Source organism: Propithecus coquereli, unplaced genomic scaffold, assembly GCF_000956105.1.
Source record: "Propithecus coquereli isolate 6110/MARCELLA unplaced genomic scaffold, Pcoq_1.0 Scaffold108, whole genome shotgun sequence".
NCBI lineage: Eukaryota > Metazoa > Chordata > Mammalia > Primates > Indriidae > Propithecus > Propithecus coquereli.
The window spans coordinates 3,159,407-3,184,138 of record NW_012134747.1 but is presented as its reverse complement, the minus strand read 5'-3'; the positions used below and the strand labels follow the sequence as shown (position 1 = coordinate 3,184,138).

Below are 24,732 nucleotides of genomic sequence, written 5' to 3'. Positions count from 1 at the left end.
ACCCACGAAAAAAATCATTTGCAGATGTATTTTCTGTTACAAAAGAGATTTATTTCTAAAAGCTATGTTCAGGTAGAATTTTAATAAACCAGCCATTCTCAAACTGTGGTGCCCCAACCAGCAGCACTAACTTCACCAGAGAACTTGATAGAAATGCAATTTTGGGGACTCACCCCAAACCTTCAGAGTCAGAAATTTCAAGGGTGGAGGCTGAGCAACCTATGTTTTAACATACCCACGCTAAAGTTTGAGAACCTCTGGAATTAACCAAATGTATTTTTAACATACTATTACATAAGTGTATTTTGAGTGGAAAACTGAGGTAGATTCTTTTGCAAGGCAAAGAGTCATTTTCAAAATGTGAATAATAACCTTCTAATTTTTATATTTTGAAAATTCTGAATTTTAATGGTAGTCTTTTTTTCACAGGAAGGCATATCAGTATGTCACTTAATTAAGTCTGATGTTTGCACTTGGCATTTATTTTGAATTATATATCCATATATATATATACATAGCTAACCCATATCTTTAGCTCGCTAATTTCTACTAAGCTCACTAGGCATTGTCTCTCACGTTATATTTCAATTTATTCAGGTCAAACCCCAATTGCAGCTCCCTCCAACAACTTCTCCCAAGCATTTCTCATTCCTTGAAAGGAGATCTCCCATGCTGAACTGAGCACTGATCAAAATGCCTTGCGTCACATTACTTCGGAATTACCAAACTTGCAGATTTAAGTGGAGGTCCTTCCAGTTTTTTCCTCTTACATTCTAGAATTACAAATCAGTTCAATTGAGAAGACAGACGCTTTTCTGGCTATTTTGTACCCAGAAATAGAAAGACTACTTATAACAGCTACTAAGTCATGTTTTTTGATTGTTGTTGTTTTAGTCCCAAATATTTCAGCAGCAAATAATGAAACATAAGAAACTCAGAGGTGGCCTGCCGAAGTGAATTTTACTCCTTTTGCAGACGGCCGGATCTTTGGAAATTTTTTGTATAAGAAAAATTACATTTTGGTAAAACACTCATACAAAACACACACAACACACACACACACACACACACACACGTGCGCGCGCAAGCATTTTTCTCTATGGAGGACAATGGCAGCCAGCCACTATACATTTATCACCTAATCAAGTTGGGAATTCACATCTTTTCTGAGCCAATAACAAAAATACTTTTACTCTAATTTTATTTTTCATTTAAAAATTTTAACATGATGATGTTATGCTTGATTAGTCTTTAGAATAATAATATTTTCATGAAGACATTCAACCTAAAAGGGAAGCGAGGAGTTCTAAAGCTACTGCAGCATGGTAGAGAGAGAAATGGAAGGCTAGTGACCCGCAACCAGGGTTAAGTCAAGACCACTGTCACGTTGAATGCTGAGCTCTAGAGATTCATATTGTAGGATGGTAGCTTTTAATATGTTATTAGATCACAGATGGGTAACTGTAAGAATCTGATTAAGCTATGGAACATCCCCTGAGAATAATGCACCGAGGCCTATGGACCATTCTAAATACAATATCAGGGGGTGCGCAGACCCTAAAATAAGCATTTTCATTGTTATGGGATAGGCCTTAGACCCAGTATTGAACTCGATTCAAACATCATCAGAAATGGAGGATATTAACTCTTCTCTCCAAAGATCTGTGTAAAGACTTTTTGCAACATTTGAAATATATGTATTTAAATTTTTATTGAGCCTTTAGCATATAAAGAAATCAGTAAAACCTAGTTCCTGCTCCTAGGGAAGGATGACAGAAGGTGGTGATAAGAGATGTAGATACTATAATAGGGGTAAAAACACGTTTTGTAAGAGTTTAAATGAGAGAGATACTACTTCAACTAAGGGGAGAGGGTGGAGTAAGAAAAGCTTCAAGGCACTGGAGAAGGGCTTTTACAAGACGGGAAGACTTTAAAAGGTGCAGTTGTCCAGAGGAGGTGAAATAGGAGGAGTGAGAGGAGATATTTCAGGAGAAAGGAAGAGCCTTAGCACACAGTACAGAGTCAGGAGAATGAAGTAGTTCTTAGAATTTCCTTTGATTAGATCAGTGACCCTCCATCCTGACTGTGCATTCTAATTACCTGGAGAGATTTTAAGACCCTACCCCCGACCAATTAAATCAAAATTCCTGGGGGTGAAGCCCAGACATCTTGTATATTTTTAAAGCTCCCTACATGATTCTAACATGCAGCCAGGATTGAGAACCACTGGACCAGAGCATGGAGACTGACTTGTGGAGCATGGGAGATGAGACTGGCTGAGGAGGTGAGTGCTACACCCTGGAGGGCCTCCTACACATGCAAAGAATTCTGCAGTTAGCCAGAAGTCCCAGAAAGTTTTTAGGTGGGAGCAAGATGATCAGAGCTGTCTTTTCAAATGATTCTTTGCAGAAAGCTGCCCTGACAAATACATTAAACATACACAGATTGAGTAAATAGATATGAGACATTGACTCTCTCTGCCATGTCTTGTTACCATGGAAACAGAATACCATCACTCCTAACAGGCATGTTACCCACTTGGTCTCTGTGGTTATTGCTGCCCCTTTCATGTGTTCTTCAAATGAAACTGAAGCACCTTTTAGCTATTGTGTCTCCATTATCTGGAATTTCCTCAACTTTTTTCCCACTTTGCCTCCTTGGTAAGGGTTTGCACGGTCAGATCCTTGGTCACAGTTGGCCAATTCACGAATGTCAAAATACTTCGAGAAAACATTGTCTTTTAAAGGAGACTGGCTGTCTGGTTTGGGGCAGAACAGTATCATGGGAGGAAGCTTAAAGTTAGGAAGCACTGGGTCTGAATCTTGGCTCAGCTATTCGCTAGCAAGTTAAATTCACTGAATCTTAGTTTCTTTATAAAATGTAGAATAATCCAATCTGTCTAGCATAGGAATCAGGATGGTAGAGGAAATATGTGGATAATATGTTGCACTAGGCAAGTAATATGGCTCAAGAAAGGGTAGCTGCTACAGCTATTATTAAATAGTGTCACCCAAATCTTAAAAGTAGGATTCATTCGTAATAGAAACTTTGATAGCTTATTTTTTCTTGAGAGAGATTCTTCATCTCCCAAAATGTTGTGCAAGGAATAAAAATGTTGTGGGATTTTTTTAAAGTCTTCCTTCATGTCAATGACATTTTTGAAAGAGCTATCACTACCTAAAAGTAGCTCAGTTTTAAGAAGCTAAGATCAGGTGCATATCTCACAAGAAGAATTCCAAAATGACATTTCATTCAGATCTGGAGAAAAGACAGGGTTTCTAGAAGTGAAAGGATATTTGGTCCTTTTGAATCAACATACAGAATCTTTTATGGAAACATTAAGACATCTAGTTAGAATACGTGCAAATGGTAATTTTTAAGTTAAAATTTATGAGCACTTGTAATGTACCATGTATTATACTAAATATCTTACATGAAATTTTTTTTTATGTTGGCTGTGTTTGATCCTCACTACAAACCTATGAGGTAGATAACCCTCTACTGAGGCTCAGAGAAGGAACAGAGAATTCTGCTGTGTATGTAGCCTGTAAGCTGTTTCTGCCTCTGGTATCCTTTTAACTTCTCTTCATTGTTGATGCTTGTTGTTTATTTCATTGATTTCCTCTCAAGAAACCACAGCCTCAGAGTCCCATGACCTTCCTTTATTTCAGCTGTCTTGCCATGAGAAGTTCATTGTTCCCCTCCTTGCTCACTGTACTCTTCCCTTGGCAGAGAGAGTTTCCTGGTTTTGGCAATTCTGCCCCACTTGTGCTGCGTGTTTACCTGGAGCTTGCTGCTTTCCACCAAACCACTTCCTCTCTAACGTGCCCTACTGGGGCCTATAACATTGCTAGACATTTTGTTATGTACTAATAGAGATGATATGAAATATTGCATTCCTCAGCAGGGTTTTTATCACTGAAAAAGACTGAATATGAAGGAAAAATGAGTCAAGATGAGGGTTACTTCCCTGCTGTTTTCCTATCATTATCATCAAAGATCAATTTCCAGAATCAGAATTTGAGTCTATTCAGTCAAAGGGCTTTATCAACGCTCTCTATAAAGTTTTATTGGATAATTCATTCTTTTAAAATATTTTTAAAATGCAACAGATATCTTCATTTGAAAAAAAAAACCATAAAGTTCTATCATTGATATCTTCCAAGACTGTTTTAAATTGATGGTGAGAATCGTCTTTATGTATAATTCTTATGTGTTAGGGGAGAACCACTGAAATTAGTTGACCAAATGAACTAAATTTTAACAGGAAATTCCATAATGGTCTATTTTTTTTTTCATACTTCAAAGAATAACATATATACCAGATCTTCCAAACTGCTGCCAGATTTGAGTTTCTCAAAAATCTTTCACTGCCAACATGTTGCTGGTGTTGAAATACAATCCATGTCTCAAACAGCTTCAACAAACATATTTAACACATTTATGCATACATTAGTCAGTGTAAACATTACTCACTTAAGTATAAAAGGTTTTTTAGAATTTTAATATTTCACCACCACATCATTCCACGGAAACTCCTTGGGGCTACTACGGAGGAGTTTTAAACATCTCTCACATAAAACATCATTACACATTAGCAGGAACTCCATTCAGTCAAGAAGAATGGCATACTGACTGGAGGCAACTCTATAAACCACATGCAGTTTTAATTAAATTCATTAAAAATGCTGTGTCTCTCAGTAGATTTGAGGGCAGATAGAACCACTTAACAATAGCCAAGATCTAATCCAGTTTGTCAGAACCAATAATAATACAAATGCAATTTCTCACACAGGGACACATCCAAAAAGTTCACAAATGAGCAATTGTGAGGCCTTTTTTAAAAGTAATATTTAAAAATTATTGCAAGATGTTACCAGCCTCAGACCATGTTTGCAATTTCTAATTCCAATGAGTTGATAAAAGGTGCTATTAATAAAAAGGCACATTTTGGGCAGCTGACATAACTAATTGATCAAGTAATTTGAGTAAAAATACAAGATTTCACTAGGAAACCCGGACAGGGATGAAATCACTCAATTTTCCAAAAGCCAGAAGGCCTTGAAAAAAGAGGAGACCACAGAACACTTTTATGCCTAACCAAAACCAAATAAAATGATCCCAATGTACAAATAGGCTTCAGATGATATAATGTGACGAGAGATTTCAACTATGTAGGCAAACCTTTCATTTTCCTACCCAAATACGCCAAGCCAAGGATTACCTAAATAGGAGGTGGCGGGGAAGGAGTACTATTTCCTCAGTGTGTTGTCTCTGTAAGGGTGGAAAGGAAAATTTTTTCTCACCTCTTCAAATTTCACCATACCTCACTAACTAATGCTCAACATAACACTTGGATCTCAAGATCTGGGTTAAATTAAAACAAAGTAAGAGAAAATGGTCCCAGATGAACATGAATTTACCTAGGCTGACACTTCTAGTAGTGGTTCCTGGAAGATGCATCACTGCTAGCCCACCCAGGGATCCCTATAGCAGCCAAAATCACTGCTTGTTCCGAACACCTGAAGATGACGGGGACACTATTTAGTTCTACTGGATGACTCAGCCAAGGTTAGCACTGTGCATGAACTATGGAGAGAAGGAAACAGCTGCTCAAACTCTCTATCCAGGTACTTTAAGAAATATGGTATATCTCTTTGTCCTCTTTTCCTGAAGAGGAAATAGACACATCCCAAAGCTCATCATTACTAAAAAAAACCCCAGTTTTGGCAAGAATGTTGCCTTGATCCATTTTATGATGGGAAAATTGGTATATGTATGTCTTTTCTCAGTCCTCCAGCAGCAAAACAGTATCCATGACTGAAATAATAGTTTAAGGAAAGGCATTTCCCAGCCATTTTTTCATTTTATCTTCACCATATCCTCTTAACAAAAAGGTTAACAGGAGATATGAAATTTGTGATGCCTAAACAAATCAAAGTGGCTGCTCCAGAGGAGGAAGATGGTTTTGGAAGTAGAGGCCATAGTGGAGGGAACAGGGGTGGAAGGAAATTTTAAACAGTCCTGCTGAAGATAGAGAAATATGTGTGAATACGGTGTCCTCAGCTGGAGCAGATATGGAACGAATGGGAACTGTGGGAGTAGCAATGCACAGAGCAAATCCCACCTCCTGTGAACAGTTAATAAATCACGAACTCATACACGTTTCATCATATTTTGCTTCTTACCTTGTACTAATATTATCCAGAGCACTATTTCATGCATGACCGTATGCCTGACCCAAACTGCTTACTTAATCGGGAAATGTGAGTGAGCTGCCAGGGGCTGCCAAATGACACTAAAGAATGATCAGGTAGAGAGAATTAGAGGTTATTTTCACATTCTTTGAGCCATCAGCTCAATCTTATTTCCTATTACAAGAAAAATATATTAGCCTGAGCCTTCAGTCGGCCACACTCATAGTGAAAATGGCCACTTGCTCTATTGACCACTAGGAAACAAATGTCACACTAAAAGTTTTGCGCTGTTGAAAGAGATCAGTTACTCCCCTGTAGTCCAAAACTACCTTACTTAAGATTAGGAAAGCTTTTCAGTCAGACATGTTTTCCTGTAACAGAATCACCTGAGTTGTTATCAAAACTAGAATCCCATGCTGATAATTTTACAGAAAATCTTATTTGTGCCCAACCTTTTTGGCACCAGGGACTGGTTTCATGAAAGACAATTTTTCCATGGACAGGGGTGGAGGGAGAGGTGGAGCTCAGGCAGTGATGTGATTGATGGGGAGTGGCTGTAAATACAGATGAAGCTTCATGAGCTGGACAGCCACTCACCTCTTGCTGTGTGGTCCCCCTGTTGCTAAGTTTCATGGAAGACAATTTTTCCACGGACCAGGGGTGGGAGGTGGGACGGTGGAGCTCTGCAGCCCGGTCCCTAACAGGCCAAGGACGGGTACTGGTCCACGGTCCAGGGCTTGGGGGCCGCAGCCTATGATAATACTGATCAGGTTTTTATTTACATTTGATTTCTTCTTTTTAAAAAAGTCATCAAGTGTAACAAGCTTCCTGGCTCCCTGCCCTCCCAAACCACTTCCTAATTTGCACAGTTGGTCCCTCCATACACAGGCCCAGCATTGACATATATTTACAGAGAATTGAAAGGATTTCAGGGCTCAGCATGAAGGTAATTTTATTACTGGTTCCACTCTGACCTTGCAATCCACTTCTATAAATAGGTTCTTTCTTTGTTACTAGAATGTAAACCTCTCCCCTCAGCCTAAATTATTCTTTTCTTGTCTGACTACCTTGGGTCACTAATATTAAAATACTACCTTTAATTCTTTGATTTCGTCAAGACTGCTATCTTGCCATGATTTTCCTAATATTTGTTGAGATCCTTAAGAGGACCAAATAAATAGCACCCATATGAGAAAAAAGACAAAGATAAATATGGAGGGAGGCCAAAAAAACACTTTCGTTATTGGTAAAGAATGAATGAGAATGAAGCTTACTGAGAAAGCCAAATGGATGTACTAATTGATTTTCTGAAATATGCAGATTTATATACCCACTCACAAGTAAGGCTGGATTTAACAGGTCTTTCCTCTTGCATGTGACATGAGTATGACTCATGCCACAAAGGAGGAGAAGGTAACTTGTACCCCCTACAGGTATGCTGGCTACCCCAGGAAAAGACTGGAGATGGCCTGGTATTGCTCAGCTTATTTTTCCAAGCCTACCAATCAGATAAACCTTTGCACTTCCTCTGGGGGTGGAGGCTGGGGGTAGGGTGGAGTGAGTAAAGAAGTGGCAGGAGGCCAGGAGTATTCTACTCACTGGTCTTCGCACTGAAAGAAATATCTAATGTGGACAGGAAGCGTGTTCAGTCGGTGGAATTCTTTCTTACCATGTGGGAGGATTGGGTTAAATTTCCAAGCTACCTACCAAGACGTGGGGGTTTTAAAGGGTCAAATAATAGTACCACTTTCTCCTATCCAAGATCTGAATTAATTGAGAATAAGATCAAGAATAAAACAAATAGAGGCCAAACTATCATCATTCCTACTAATAAGGGATAGGCTAACAATTAGTTATTGTGAAAGCAAAACTGGACTTGCTGCTTCTTTCCCTCAGATTCTAGACCCTGGGAAAGCTCTCACTTATGGCAGAGCAAACACTAACCTCTAACTGGTCTGAAGAGAGCGTTAGTATAAAGACACCACATTCCCAGTGCTTTCAACTACCGATAAATTAGTTACATCCAATTAAGAAACACTGGCCAGTAATTATCGTCCACTAAACTTCCTACAATTCTATCTCTATTAGGAGCAGAAAAGAAAGGCACGAGAGTTGGAAGTTTTGAGGAAAGATCTTTCTTCCTGGAAACCAGAAGAGGGGAAAGTAGGCATTCCTGCCTTAGGGTACCCCACCCCCCCACCCCACAAGAAGCCTAGGTCATATAGTTGAATTTTCAGTGCCTTGGACTAGATTGCTCAGATTTAAACCCTTGACAGTCTAAAATGGATGAAGACCAAGCCACAGCTCTCCTATCCCCATTTCCATGTTCTTGACCAATTATCTGTTACAATTTTCTTTCTTGTTTTATGCCACAAGAGCTAAGCATACCTCTCTTTCTATTTTTGATTGTCATCACTTACTTTACTTTTGCAGTTCCTCTTCCCCCAAATTATTTCTTCTTCATTTGTTTAATAGCCCCAAAATATAAGACTCGTTTTTCATTTAAGAGTTTTAATGCCAGTTACTATAAATTATAGAAAATCACCAAAAATAAATGAACATTCGGTAATTTCTTTAAATAACAAAATATCCAAAGAGTTATTCCCTAGTCTAGCTATAACACAATACAAATGATGCAAACTCTGAGATTCTCATTGCCGCATCTCCTTAGAGATGATTAAACCAGTGTTTCCTAATAAAAGGCATGCTTGCTTCCCAGCTCATGCCCATGGAAGACATCTTTAACTGAGATGAGGTGGAATGAAACCTCAGAGTCCTTCTCAACACAGTAATCCAGATGGTCACTACCAATATATTTCAATTGACCCTCAAGATATATTTCTATCTGGGATAACCTCATGCAGTCATTTAAAAAAATTATCACCTACCGTCAGAGTTTCTTCATACCATGGTACCTCCACATGCCATATTTTCTGCCACTATAGGATTTTCTCCATTTTTTTTCCCACTGCGTTCCCAGTACTTTTTTCTACTGAAAACTACATTATTCTCCTAGTACTATATTCCACTCCCAGACATGTCTTTCTAGGCCACTGCATTATTTCTTCTGGTTATAATTTGCTTGCCTGTACTGTTACCATATTCCCTGTCACACTCACTTGCCCAGTCTTATTTGTATCTTCTACAGCTGGGACCCCTGCGGATCCATCTCTAACAGGTCTGGTTTCATCAAGGTGCCCACTCTGATACCTATTCTACCACTGACTAATACACTATGGTTGGATTTAAGTTTGCCATTTTATTTTTGTTTTCTGTGTGTCTAAGGACTTTTTTGTTCCTCTATTCTTGTTCTATTGCTATCTTTATACTAAGCGAATTTTTCTACTGTAAGATTTTAGTTTTTAAATGATTTTTGCACTATTATTTTGAGTTATTACCTTAATGGTTGTTTTATGGATTACCATATACATTTTAACTGATGTGAGTCTGCTTCAGATTTGTATTAACTTAATTCCAATGAACTATAGAAATGTTATACCCATAGAGCTTGATTTCTTTTCTCTTCTTTTATGCTATTATTATTAGACATAATATATCTATGTTATAAACTCAAAAATGCATTTATAATCATTATATAGTTTTATGTATTTTAAAAATACTGAGAGGAAAAAAAGGAGAACAATTACATACTTATAACTTTTGTTATTTAGTCTTCATATTTCTTATTTCTGGTTCTGTTCATTTGTTCCTGTGGATTCAAATTACCATTTGGAGTCATTTCTTTAGCCCAAATGCAACTTTTCTTCCACCAACCTTTTTGTGCAGTCATTAGCAAATACATTACATTTCTATATGTTATAGGCCCAATAATACAATTATAGGCATAGTGTTTTATACCACTGCAATTTGAATCAGTTAAGAGAAGGAAAAGAAAAAAAAAAGAAATATACGGCTCTACGGTCTTTCATAGTTACGTAACTACATCTACTTGTGCTCTTCACTTTTCCCTGTGGATTTGAATTACTGTCTGGGGTCACTTGCTTTCATCATGAAGAACTTCAGGTAGTATTTCTTGTGAGGTGGATCTGTAGCTACAAATTATCCCAGGGATTGTTGATCTGGGAATGTCTTTATTTTATCTTCAATTTTAGATAGCTTTGCTAAGTCATGATTCTTAGCTGACAGTTTTTTCTTTTTCTTTGAGCACTTTGAATGTGTCATCTCATTGGCTTCTGGTCACCATTGTTTTTGATGAGAAATCAGCCGTTCATCTTATTGGAGTTCCCTTGTAAGTGAAAATTCATTTTCTTTTGCTGCTTTCAGGATAGTTTCCTTGTCTTTGGCTTTCAGCATTTATACTATGATATGTCTGGGGAACTCTTTGCATTTATTCTACTTGGAGCTTATTGAGCCTCTTGAGTTTATAAATTAAAGTTTTTCATCAAATTTGAGAAGTTTTTATCCATTATTTATTTGAATATTTTTTTCTACTCTTTTCTCTCATACCTATCCTTCTGGCACTCCCATTACAGGCAGGCTGATTTGCTTAACGGTATCCCACATTTCTCTAAGGGTCTCTTAATTTTTCTTCATTCTTTTTTGTCTCTGATGTTCAGACTGTGTATTCCCTATCAATCTGTCTTTAAGTTTGTTAATTCTTTTTTTCCACCGGTTCAATGTTCTGTTATGCCCTTCTAATGAAACTCCAGAATTTACAGAATTAAAAAAAATTCTAGCTCTGTTGATATTATCTATTTGATGGGATATAGTAATCATATCTTCATTTACTTTTTAAAGCACACACAATTTCCTTTAGTCTTTTGAAAAAATACACACACACACACACACACACACACACAACTTTGAAACACATAACTTTGAAGTCTTGCTAAATCCATTTGGTTGTTCTCACAGGTAGTTTCTGTTGCCTGCTTTTCCCCTTTTGTAGGGGTCAGACTTTCTGGTTTCTTTGCCTCATAATTTGTTTTTTTGAAACTAACTTAGATGATATATTATATTGTAGCAGCTATGGGTACTAGTCCTCCCACCATGTTTGTTATTGTTATTTGCTTGTTTATTTGTTTAGTGGTTGGTTGGATTATTGGTTGGTTGGATTATTGGTTGGTTGGGTTATTTTGGTGAAGTCTGTTCTCCCCTCTCCCCTCATAGTGTGAAGCATCTGATATTGATCTTCAAAGGGCACAGCCTTGGGCATGTGCACAGTCAATCTGGGATAACATGTTTTTGCTGTCCCTTTAACAGGCACTTTGCCTGACCATATCAACTGTTAAGTTCTACTAACTGCTTCTGTTGAGTTTCACAATTGTTGCCCTACAGTTTTCAACAAAGTCCTAGGTCACAGTTTCACCACAGATTGATACGATTAAATTCAGGCTCATTTACAGGTATAGTTTTTGAGACCAATTTTCGAGATATGTTGTGATCCCAGGAGGGCTCTTCTTTGCAGTCTGTTTCCCTGGTTCTGTCTGGTAAACTAACTGATCTATGTTTTAGCTGAAGTGTCTAACACATCTACCAGTCTCTTCTTAATTGCTTTGCATCATAATCATGATAATTTTCAGGATGTCCTCAGGCTTAAACATTCCCACGCTCTGTTGCAAATAAAGCCAGCTCCTTTTGGAAGAGATTCTGCGCTCTCTGTTTTATGGCCTGCTTCTCTCCCTGGTCAAAATTTTTGCACCAAGACTCTGGAGCTGAGGGAGGAGACAAATGACACACATCTCTCTGAGTGAAACCTTTGCTTTAGGAGCTGAGTGTGTGTGGAAGAGTGGGATGCTGCTATAGCTTCTGGTCTACTCAGTTTGCCTCTCCTAGCATGGAAACTCTGCTTTACATATGAGCAGAGGTCAAGGCAACTGGGGCTCAAAATTTTTAGCATGCTGAACCCAAGGTAAAGCCTCTATCCCTCAAGTCAGGGCTGGGCTGAAGAAGAGAGGCCCCACCTTGCAGCCACACATCCTGGAACTTATCCTCTTCAAAAGCTGGGGGAAGAATGAGAAATACTAATGTCCTGCCCCTCGAGGAAAGATATGACAGCCCTCCAACTGCAAGATAGAGGGAAAGGCAGCCCTGTTTTCTTTGCTGCACCCACTTGAAGTGGAATTTCCTTAAAGCTGAACTGGGAGTGAGGATGAAGGGAGCAGATTGTGATTCAAACACCACAGAATTTTCCTGTTCTTATCAAGTTTTAGTAAATTATCTTAAATAAATGTCTGCTCTTAGAACAATTTCCAGAAGCTTTAAGTAGTTTTGGTTTTTTAAAAAAATAATTTATACCAGTCTTATTGGGAAGAAGACCCATGGAACATCTGACATTGCCATGCTGGAAGTGGAAACTTTATATGCTTCTTGAGTTAGTCAACATATCAATTGTTATTCTTCAGGGAACAAAAGGTTTGTTATACCCTGTACTATTATTTAGTCCTGGTATTTCTTGACTCTCTCGTTGATCAACAAGATGAACAGAAATATCATCCTCTTTATTTTGGTGTGTAATGAAAGTTATATTTGAAAATTTTAATAGCTTTTCTGTCTTTCTGAATGTAGTGATCTTCATTACATAGTTTTCCTAGGGCATTTATTTGTCAGTAGAAAGATTAAAATTTGATATAGAAGAATGAAAAGAGAATAGCTAAGGTAAGATTCAGCTCCCTTCTCAAAAAATTGGATTTTATAACCCCACTGTAATTTGAGAACTAGGTTTCATTGAGGGAGAAAGGATAGTCCAGATTCCTTTCCCTTACCCTTTAAAACAGCAATAACTATAAAGATCACTCCTTCTGTCCAGAACAATAAAACCTTGAGACTCCATGATAGAATGAAGATATAAAATGGAGGAAGTTAAACAGGGGAGTTTATTTCCACATAGGAGAACTTAGGGAGAGGAAGAAGAGAAAATGCTTCAGATATAACTGGATTTCCACTTTCTGGGGAGAAGTATTAAGAGTGTTAAATAAACTGAGAAGAGAAATGAGCACAGGGCTCTTAAACCACACTCCTTGTTTGGAAATCTGAAAGGAGACCATTATACAACCAGTCTCATTCTCCACAGGCAGCCAAGCCTCGCTGGGGGTGGCTGGCATGATAAGACAGAGAGAAGAACTGGTGAGCGCCTCCCTCAAGTCTTCTGAGGCCTGGACACTGAGTTAAGAGTCAGGTCTGAAAGAGGTGTAACGATCACAGGCAATCAAGAAGTAGACGAGGAGGGAAGGGGTAAAAACCTATCTGTCTAGTACAATGAACACTATTTGGGTGATGGGTACACTAAAAGCCCCAACTTAAGCATTATAAAAGGTATCCATGTAACAAAAACATTTGTATCTCCTTAATATTTTGAAATAAAAAAAGAGAAAAAGAAAAAAATAAAATTAAAAATAAATAGTCAGTTGGTCAAGAGCTCTGCTGTGGTGGATAAAGACCTGGTACGGGCTGAGGGTGAACTTCTAGGCCAGGGGATGGAAAAAGGCAGGGCATTGACTCAAGGTGTGCAGACAGTGGAAGCTGAGTGGAGACCAAATCATCAAGAGAGAGATGGCCAATTCTCCCTAGGAGCATTGCCAAGCTAAGCCAAAAGAACAGATCACAATTTCACTAGCTACACACTGTAGCACAGGGTACCAATGCCCAGGGGGACCAAGGACATTGCCTCACAGAGCAGCAGATATCAGTCAGCATGCTGCAAGGACTGGCACAAGGCTAGAGTCCCTCTTATCCTCCCTATCTTCACCAAGGCCATGGGATCCTGTGCAACTCACCTCTCTCCCCTCTATACTTGGCCATGATCTTAAAAAGAGATGCAGATGCAAGTGAGGCTATGAGCGTTTGAACATTTCCGCCCAAGATTAATTAATGGAACATACTAACAGAGACTGTTTAAAATAAAAGAGTGGATTGAGTTTGTTTATTTTATATATTTTTCCCCTGTCAACAAGTAGTATTATAGACAGCCGCAGATAAAGTAAAGGAGCTGCATTCTCTCTGCACCTCTGATTTATAAGGTGAGTAAATTCTGTGGCAACACTACAAGTGCAATAACATATATGAATGTTCTGGACACATAATAAATATTATTTTTCTCTTGACCTCCCCTTTTTTCTTCTTACCCCAAAACAGACATTTTTTTCAATATGTATTTTTGGCTACTTAGCCCCCAAACACCCTTTTTTTGGAAGGGAGTATACCAAAATAGATCAAAGTTGAGTCACAGCCTCCCCAAACATTATGGAAGCTGAACTGGGGAGTTATTTCTTTGCCTTGCCCCTCACAGCTAACCCAGTCGAGCTAATGTACTTCCACACAGCTCTTTAAATCTTGAGGAAGCACTGTCAAGGGGAAGGCAGCAGTGACTACAGAGTTCAAATCCTGGGCACAACAGTGAATATCCAATGACAGGATCTCCAGGAGGCAGATCTTCTAACCAGGCAGGTGTGGTGATATGATCTTGATGTATTAGCTTCTGTCTTAGTCTGCCCAGGCTGCCATAACAAAACACCATAGGCTAAGTGGCTTAAACAACAGAAATTTAGTTTCTCACAGTTCTGGAAGCTGGGAAGTCCAAGATCAAGGTGTTAGCCAATTCAATCCTGATAAGGGCTCTCTTCCTGGCTCGCAGACAGCTGCCTTCTTGCTGTGTGCTCACATGGCCTTTCTTTGGTGATTTCACATGGAGAGAGAAAGAGATTGATCTCTCTCTTTTCTTGTAAAGCCACAAATCCTATTGGATTAGGGTTCTACCTTTATGACTTTATTTAACCTACTTACCTCCTAAAAGCCCTATCTTCAAATAGAGTTATATTGGGGATTAGGGTTTCAATATACGAATTTTGGGGGAACACAATTCAGTCCATAACAGCTGACTAATTTCCTTTTTATTTCCAACCTAATTCTCAGGGTTTTTTTCTTTTGTTAGTTCTATCAAGTATCTCATATCTTCCCGACAAACCTGTTTTCTGTTTAAGTTAACTAGAGTCAGTTTCTACTGTCGGCAACTACGAATCCAGACTGGTACAGGAACTTCTATCAGAAGACAGTCACTTGGGAAATTGGTGTTGGTTATCTGCCCTAACTGGTATTAAAGAAAATGAAAATTTGGTTAGAGTTCAGGAATGGAAATCTGTCAGCTATAACAAATAGCTAAATAATTTTTCTTCTGTGGTGATCTTTAATGAAGTGTCCATTGAAAAGAAGGATTTAGGGGATCAAATTGTCATTGCTATTGAATAGTGTGAATGGCATGAAGAATTTAAAGACACTAGGGTGAGATGCCTACTTCTAATGAGATTGGACAACTTTAAGAAGTAGATGACAAGCTCAAATCTCATATTTTAGCTCAAGGCATAGACCCAGGGACTTTCTCTGCTTGTGATAAATGTCTATGAAAAATGTTTGCCAAAACCAAATGCAGAGTTTAAATACTGTGGGTTCCTGAATAAAGTCTGTTGAATTGCCAGGGTCACCAGGTGACTTCTGTGATGGTGACAGCAATGATCAGCAAATAATGGGGAACTGAGTGTAAGAATATGAAGGCCTGGGAGTACCGCTAACCCACATTCTACACTCAGCCTTGCTAGACAGCCAAAGAAGACCTACCCTCTCTCTGCATCTCTGTCACCCTCCATCGGGGTTGAGCCAGCTCTCTGACTCTGTAGAATCTTGAGCCTCTCACCTTCAGCTGGGGCTTCATGGACAGGAAACTGTAGCTGGTCCCTTCAATACCCACTTAAGACCCATGCAGGCCAGAGGATGGGAAAAAAATCTTTGTAAATATAGAGATCTGCTACTTCAGGAAAGTTTCTGTGGATCTAGTGCTCTGATAAACTCCAAAGTATATGGTGAATATCTTGTTTCTCTAATACTAAGAGTCAAAATGCTTAATGGGCCATTCTGGCTTTTGCAGACAACATATTTAATATTTGCATGTACTTATTCGATCCACTTACCAGGTTATTCAAAAGGAAGTCTTCTACTTTTTAAGTGGCTATTCTACTTAGAAATCATGGTCCAGCTGATCCGATCGTGCCCCAAGTGTCTTGGCAAATCACAGAAGAGGTCCTTAGATTTCAGTGCAATATTATAGCCTCTTCTTTTTGAGAGGTAGGTCTTTGTTTGCTACTGGTCCTGAGTAGAGATTAAATCCTGACTATGACATATCAAGTGACTATGGAAAACAAACTGAATTATGGAATTGAAGTGTTATCTGATCCATTGAGCCATTAAGCAGGTGAATCCGCTGTCACCTCATCAGCACGGGCAAGTGCTCTAACCTGGGCTGCCACAAACAACACGCATGGGCAGTTGTGCAGACTCCCAGTGCTCTTACGCCTGCTGCACTGTCACTCCTCCCTCAGTGTAAAGAGAAGTATCCTGTGACTAAATATCCGAAGAGAAAACACTGGAGCCTGAACTATGGGAAGTTCTAAGTGAGATGTTGGCGTAAGCCAAATGTAGACTGCTGGAAGTACAGCCCCATTTAGGCTTGAAGTTCAGTGCAGAAAGCCATCAGGATTCCACTTGGGTGAAAAGAGCTCTGATTAAGCGTATCTCATTGCCCACTTTGCACGGAAGAATAGATTGTATGAGGAAAGGATCTATCCATAATAATCCATGAGCAATGACTAATGTGTTGGCTGGAATGTCACGATTTGAGGATATAGGTGGCAAGAAGTTCAAGAAAGAAGTATATGGAGGGACCTTTCAAAACAGATCGAGAAGGACATAACATTTGCATGCAATCAAAAGTTCTGCACTGTAAAAGGGGCGCTTGGTAATCAGGTGGATGGGCTGGCACCTGCTCTATAATGTCAGTCATCCTGTGTCCAGCTGAGCAAGTGCTCGCTCAGTGTCTACAGTAGCAAGAATATGGGCTATACAAGACTGCAGTTGCCTTGACTAAGGCTGCCCTGGCTAGCGCCCAACCAGAGATTAACTTAAACCCCCAATAAGGGACTATATCTTGAAAGGAGAATCAGCTAGGTTGATCACTTTGGTCCTTTTCCATCATGGAGCGGGAATCAATCAACTTGCCTTCACTAGAATAGCTGCTTATTCTGGATTTTTCCTCCTGTTTGTCATGTTTCTCCTAAGTTCACCAGTCAGACTTAACTAAAATTTTATATTTTGTTGTGACTTTTGCTGTCATCTTGTTGATTAGCTTCTCTTGGTTTCTGCTTTCTTCTGAGCCTGTTTTTTCAGTCCTCATGTTGATGCTGTGAGTTACAGAATATCCTTCTGTTCAAGCTCTTTCCTGCTTGAATTAACCACAGTTTCTATAGTTTAAAACTATGAATTCAGGAGAACCTCCTCTCACATCCTACACTCTGACCTCGCTTTTATTTCTTCCATCATTAGGCTCATCCATACAGTTTAAGGTTACTCTGTGAGCTAAGACAGGTCATCCATGCATTCCGACACCAAATACCAAGCACTATGTAAGCACTAGTGATACAGAAAATTAATGTGCTCATTATCAGGGATGAAGACCCATGGGAGGGGATGCCTTGAGAGACCAAGGGGACTGGATTTGTAAATGGGCCTGGGAGAAGTAATTAGTAATCTGTGATTAGATATTTACTTGACATCAGCTCTCTAAGTTGGATATTAGTTATTTTCTCAGTGAAATGTGCTTAGATCATCTATCTGCAATGTGTGAGCCCTGGAAGCAGAAAAAAAAATCTCAGAACTGCTTTTGTGTTCTTGACATGAACTTTCAAGACCTTGGCCTTGAGTTGCATTACTCCTCTTCTTGCTGTGAAGAGGCTTTTTGAGCTGCCTTAAGCTTGCATGAAATACTACAGAGATGGATCCACCATAACAACTTTATTTTTTTTATTTTTATTTTTTTTAAAGACGGGGTCTCACTCTTGCTCAGGCTGGTCTCAAACTCCTGAGCTTGAACGATCTGCCCGCCTCGGCCCCCAGAGTGCTAGGATTACAGGCGTGAGCCATCGCACCTGGCCCATCATAACAACTTTAAAAGGACAATGTTTTTATTTCATGCAAAACTTTTTACTTTGAAACCTCATGAATGTACAAAACACATTAAACCCCTGACCAAGATTGCTTAGAAAATGTGATATGTTGGTTAATTAACTGGTTAACTCATGGTTACACAGAAAGTTGCCAGACTATCTTCCTAAGATGTAACAGTTCATTTTCCAGTGTTCCTAAATACAGTACTGTAACCAAGATATAATCTTATTTTGAGACTAGGTTCACATGGTGCTCTAGGGCCACTCTTTTCAATGTCCCTCCCCTTTATATAGAACAATGGATTACAGAGGTATGGAAAATAAGACAATGTCCACTGACACCAGGTCTTGCCCTGCATTTTGTCTTTTTTATTACATTTCTGGTTTTATTTTTTGTTGTCATTTAGCTCCCTGTTGTTTTTCATTGAATATTCTGGATAATTGGGTTTATCTGACTGAGATGTGATTGTACCAGCAATGACACTATCACTAGGTGCTTTAAAAAATATGTAACTTTTAGCATGAGGCTTGTTCTTTGGAATATCAATACTGGCTAATATCGTAGCCAATATTTATTTTAATCTCTAATATAAATCAAGAATTAAACCATGAAAGCTCTCCTGACCATACCTGAAATGGTGGTTCAGAAACAGAGAAGACAATTACCTCTTTATTAAAAAAAAACAGAAAATTTTATATGTTCAATATAGAAGCCTAAAAAAAAAAAAAAAAGTCTCAAATGTCTATGTTCCTTACACAGCCAATCTGTTTCTGACTTTCAAGAGGCTTGCTAAGATGACATTAAATTAATATTTTTTAAAAAACTAATATCCCAAGAACAGACCCCCTAATCTCTGACCTTTGTTAACACTGGGCATGGGGGCTCTACAGTTTGTTCTGAAAGAGGATTAATACTTTAAGCAAGTGTCAAAGGGGAAATATCAGGCATATTTCAAGAAAGCAAAATAAAGCAGATGTCATAATCTCTCTGGAATAGTCAATTCTTATCTAAGGAACAGAAACAAAAAATAAGATTAGCATCTGTCATCTTCACTTACGAATGACAAATTTGCGTCCAGATGCCACCACAGTTTGCCAGCAAACATGTGATTATTCATTTAAATAATAATTTCAGAGAAAGAGTTTAAGGTCCAGGAAATTGGAAGCCAGCTGAAAAGCTTGTGTCCAGGTTACAGCCCCACAGCTTGTTTTCTTCCAAGTAACCTTCAGGTGTTTCAGGATTGTCTTCCACTAGGAAATTATGTCTGTAAGAACTGCCTAATTTCAGATTTAAGGTTCCAAAGAAGTATTTCCACTTACATTCTCTGGAAAATGACTTCATTTGGCAACTTTTTAGCAAAGAATTATGCTCCTGGGGCCACAAAGGTGTGAGAAGATTTAGAAGTCACCTGCCAGTTTAGAACCCAATGTTACTTGTGACATCTCATCACCTCCTGCAGGAGAAAAGAGAGGACAGCAGAAGGGGTGGAGATGACTAACAAGGGAGGTCACACTTGGTCTTTGGCAGTCCTTTGGACAGCATGAAGATTGCGTTTAAAGGGATGAACATTCCAATGTCTGAACTCGGAATTATGCAGGGAGAGTTCAGAGGGTTTCCCACAGCTGTCTCTATGGTGAACCTTCCCTGCTGGGGTTGCAACTTTGCTTCAGTCCAACACCCAACACCTGCTTGGATATGGCTGATCTCACAAAAAAGGAGGAGCATCCACAATGCCGTCATTCACCTGGAGGAGTTCTCTGTAAGTCAGGGAGGTCCTCTCACCCAAGCCCCTGTGTCCAGTCATGGTAAAGTGAAGGTCAGCCTGGCTTCCTGGGTCTCAGCTTCTGAACTTGTAAAATGATGGGTCCTGCTAGACTTGAACTGTCCCACACAGGAGCCACTAGCCCCACGCTGCTGTTGAGCACTTGAGATGTGGCTAACTCAACTAAAGAACTGTATTTTGACTTTAATGGTAATTAAGGTTTAGATGTGAGAACTAATATTTGATTCAATTATTGGAAAAGTTTTTAATATGTTTAGAATAATAGTGGTATATGAACCTACTTTGTCAATCAGAAATTTTATGAAATCTAGTTATAGCTCAAGTATTTCTGATGAAAATTTAGTGTCTGAATTGGGATATGCTGTAAAAGAGTAAAATATAAACTAGCTTTTGAAGACTTAGTATAGAAAATGTACAATATGTCTTTGCTTATTTTATACTGATTTACATGTTGAAATGATATTTTGAACACATTGTGTTAAATAAAATATGGTACTAAAATTAATAACGGCACATTATGTTTCTGTTGGACAGTGCTGGACTAGACTATTCCAACTCCCTTACAGCAACCACCTCTCTGTTTGCAGCTTCTGTGGTGAACTGTAATCAGCTGCCTTCCTACATCATGGGCAACATGTAGGACCTGTTAAGTGCCTTCTTTGTGCCAAGAACTATTAGGAATGAAGGCCAAGAATACACATCCTGCTCTCAAGGCGATCACATTCTAAGAGGTAGGCAGGTAAATAAAAACTAAATTTAGTGTGATAAGGGGGAATACAGACTATGCTTGCAGTATGAGGAGGGATGTCAACTGAATGAGAAATTATCAAGGAGCTGACCCTTGCACATACTCCTGAAGGAAGGCAAACAGGAGAGGAGGGCATTCCAGGTGGAGAACCCAGCATGTGCAAATGTACAGAGGCATGAGCCTGCACGGCACCTTGGAAAATCCAAGTCATTTGGTCTGTCTTGGATGTAAAAAACAAGACATGAGAGGGAAGTGGAGGGAGGGCAGTGGCCAAGATGAGGCCATTTGTAAGATATCATAGAGAGCGGAGCAAGTTCAGAGAACTCTTCAGAACTATCAATAGGTTGTAGAAGTTTCCTTCTCTTTCCTCCAGTTTGGCTTCCATCTGGAGGCTGGAAGCAAGTTAAGAAATGCTCATTTCCCCAGGGACCATACAGAACTTGGCATTTCTAGAGACGTCCGGCATCATCTTTGACACTCAACAACATTTCTTGGGTGCCTTTTATGGGCCAGTCCCTTACTCACTATAGGGAAGACGCAGAAGACTAGGTCCCTAACCTCAGGACCTCATGGTCAGTCCAGGGAGAGATTCATAACAGGAAAAGCAGAGGCAGGGAACCATAATTTTTTTTCCTTTCTTACTACTTGCAAATAAAATCATGAGTTTAGAAAAATTTGAGGAGTAAAGATATACTGCTCTAAATTAGTATTCCTCACTCTCAGCCTTTTTTCCCAGTGACTAATGGCCTAGGCAGAGAAGGAAGATCTAACCTTGTTGATAGAACAGTATTCTTGGAGACTTTATGACTAAATATTCCTTGTTTAAATCATCCTCTGGTGTGTTTCGCATAACAGATCACTATGGTCACAAATTAATATCCACTATGGAGAGAATGTTTATTACAGTGCACGTCAGAGAAAGGAGGCTTAAACTTGGGCAAATACAAAGGACCTTCCTCTTCATTTCAAAAGTAAACTTGGAACATGTAAGAAACTGAGTGCACTAGAACTCCATTAGAGGAAGAACAAATCAATGCTCTGAGATCACTAGTTTGAGCATCATTAAATTGCCGATAGTCAAATAATGACTTGAAAAATAATGAGCATGCCTTCCTACATTATGGGCAACAGTGAGTCAGAGTGGATGTCATATATACCACGGCTTCAGATATTATCCATCCAAGAGCCTCGTTGTGTCATAAAATTCAGTAGTTAGTTGTTTCCTGCCTCTGAAAGGCCGCAGTTGTCATGAAAGCATTGCCATGGCTCAAACCCCAAACTGGGTGTCAACCCACACGCGCTGCGTGGCAGAACCTCAGGGCCAACTGCCCACCACTGTGCTCCGCTCTCCTGCAAGCCAGCTCCACTCAGCAGGTGACAGGCGAGCACGGGCACCCTGACTGCTGGGCAGCCGCAGGTCAAGGCATTGCCTGTGGTGAGAGGACAGTTTGCTGAACCCAAATCTAAAGGTTTTCCTGTCTATACCCATCAGGGATTTCTTTGTTGTCAAAAGCTATGGTAGCTAGCTTTGGGTTCAAATCCGTATTGTGGAATTTGAACCATCTAAATGTCCATCGCCACAGAAAAGCTCAATTGAGTCTTGTGAACAAAACAGAAAAAACTTCTGCCAATAGCTGAGAAATAAATTTCTTCTTTCCTGCTGCTTAAACCACAGAACAATGAGAGCTCCCAAGCTCACTCTGCAGTAATAAACTGGAATGTACAGGCTTTTCCTTTTGATGTGTTCCAGTTTAAAAGTTTAGAGCTGATGCCTTTTCATCCTTAATTTATCTTCCTTTGTAAATATTTCTTTACCTCTTCCAATACCTTAAGTATACACATTAAAAAAATAATTCGCTCCTTCTCTTATTTCAGTTATATAACTTTATGTTATGGGTCAAATTTGGGACTAAATAAACATGCCTCTAGCTACAGCTCTGCAAATATCTCTGGCAGCAAATTAAGTCAAACAAATGTTTTGGTTGGGCGGTGAGGATGTTTTTTAACGATCTTCCTGTTCTTGTCTGGAGGCCCAAGGATAGACTAGGTGAACTATCACAGGCTTTTCTAATTTCGTATTTTCTTTTATTTTTTTCTTTCTAACTTTGTTATTTTCTGCCACGTTTAATACACAGGTCTCAAGTTTGTTGGATTGGTTGGTTTAAAATTTCACCACCAGAGGGTGCTACTTGTTCGCTTCTAAAATTCATTTTACTCAAGGTCTTGAAAAATGGAGGCCCCGCTGCTAAAGAAACCTCCGCACGACAGCATCAAGGAGGAAAGGTTTTCAGAAGGCCTGAAGGCAGTGCTGGACTTCAAGGAATCAGATTTCACTTTGTTTTTCATATTACGAATTTAGAACAAAAATTGAAAATCTCTGTAGCTTGCACAAATCAAACTGCACCGATTTATATATTTGCTGTAAACCACCCACTGCTAGTCATTTTTCTGTTTTCAAGGCTTTTGTTCAGTAATTACTACAGAACAGCAATGAACCCAGAATTCCAGTTGGTGAGAGGTCGCACCAAACAATAAAATAACATAAAGTACAAAGAGGATTTGCTTTGCTATACGATGTTAGTCTCTAATAATGGAACTTTCACTTACCCTGTTTTCAGTACATACATCTCCTGCTTCTACTTGTGCGTAATTTTGCTTTGGTGTAATGTTTGGCTTCTCAGGAGTATTTGATTTATCAGCTTCAACTTCTCTTATTAGCATATTTTTACGATTCATGAGATTTGCATGTGAATTTTTCACTTGATATTTTCTGGTATACCCAAAGGACGTATGGAGTTTAATTCCCATTTGTCTATGTGGAGCTTACATGGAAAATATTTTTAAATTGTGGTGAGACACTCTCAGGTGTTGTCATCTGAATTAGCAAAGCAAACCAGGAGTTGGCAAAGTTTTCCTGTAAAGGACCCGATTTTAGGCTTTGTGAGCCATTCTCTTTCACAACTACTCAAACCTAGCGCTGTAGCAAGAAAGTAACTGTAGATGTCAATGGTTGGATGTGGCCATATCCCAATAGTGCTTTATTTCTAGGAACAGGTGGTGGGCTGTAGTTTGCTGACTCATGCAAATTATGTACCTAATGTACACACTCTTCTTATTGATAAAATTCAGAAAAGTTTTTATTACAATACAGTCCTGTGATGATTTTCAGCCTCCTCACGCAGTTTTGATGTAGTATGACCTTACCAGGTTATCCACTTTAAAGTTCCTGGGTCCCTTGGAGGAATATCACTGTGTTCCCTCTCTATAGCTTTCAAAATCAGAGCTGCAGGAGATTTTGGCTTTCAGTGAACCATTATGTTTGTGTCTTATGTACGTCTCTTATGGCAAGATATGAAATCAACAAGAAGGATGTTACTCCCTGGCAATTTCTCCAGAGATAATATGGAAAGTAAATAAAAGACACAGTTTACCTTCGGATTGATGTGTAGCAAGAGGAGTCTGTGTCTCCTTTGAGTAGGACACTACTTCCCTCGGCAGGAAGTCCACTTGGGTAACCTTCGACACGCCCAGCTTGTGCAGTCGTCTTCTGCAAGCGACAAGGAATAAATGCTTAGAGAGGGAAGGCATTCCTTGCAGAAGAGCTATCAGTAATAAAACAAAGCACTCAAACAAACGAGCCACAAACACCCTCAGCTTCTCAGTACAAGCAGAACTGGCCCTGGGCTGGAAGTCAGGACACCTGGGTTCTTGGCCCACTTTGGCCCTCTTTTGCTGGGTGATGTCAGATAAGACTCTCATACAGACCCTCAGCTTTCCTATCTATAAAATAAAGTCTTGGTCCAGCTCAGATGAGACACACCTTCCATTCTGAGCATCCCTGATTCTACTGGGCTAAACTTTATTAAGGGAACTTTCATTTGCAATACAGGATTCTAGTCTCTCAGGCAAAAAGGGAAAAAGAAAAGTAAAGCTTCTCAAATCTGAAGAAAAGAGAAATGATTTCCTTAGTGGAGTAACACGTTCTCTGTGATGGCAGTGAGGGTATCATATTTCAAGGAGGAGTATATCACTTCTCATTTCTCCAGAAAAGGAAG

The 24,732-nt window shown here is 39.2% G+C and overlaps 1 protein-coding gene across 1 annotated transcript in view; it reads right to left on the bottom strand.

Moving 5' to 3' along the window:
* DYNC1I1 (dynein, cytoplasmic 1, intermediate chain 1) overlaps positions 1 to 24,732 on the bottom strand; it is a 277,749-nt gene that overhangs the window by 198,341 nt on the left and 54,676 nt on the right. Inside the window, exon 5 of the mRNA XM_012647409.1 lies at positions 24,109 to 24,224. Within this exon, the coding sequence (XP_012502863.1) occupies positions 24,109 to 24,224 (116 nt within the window). The remainder of the gene's footprint in view (positions 1 to 24,108; positions 24,225 to 24,732) is intronic.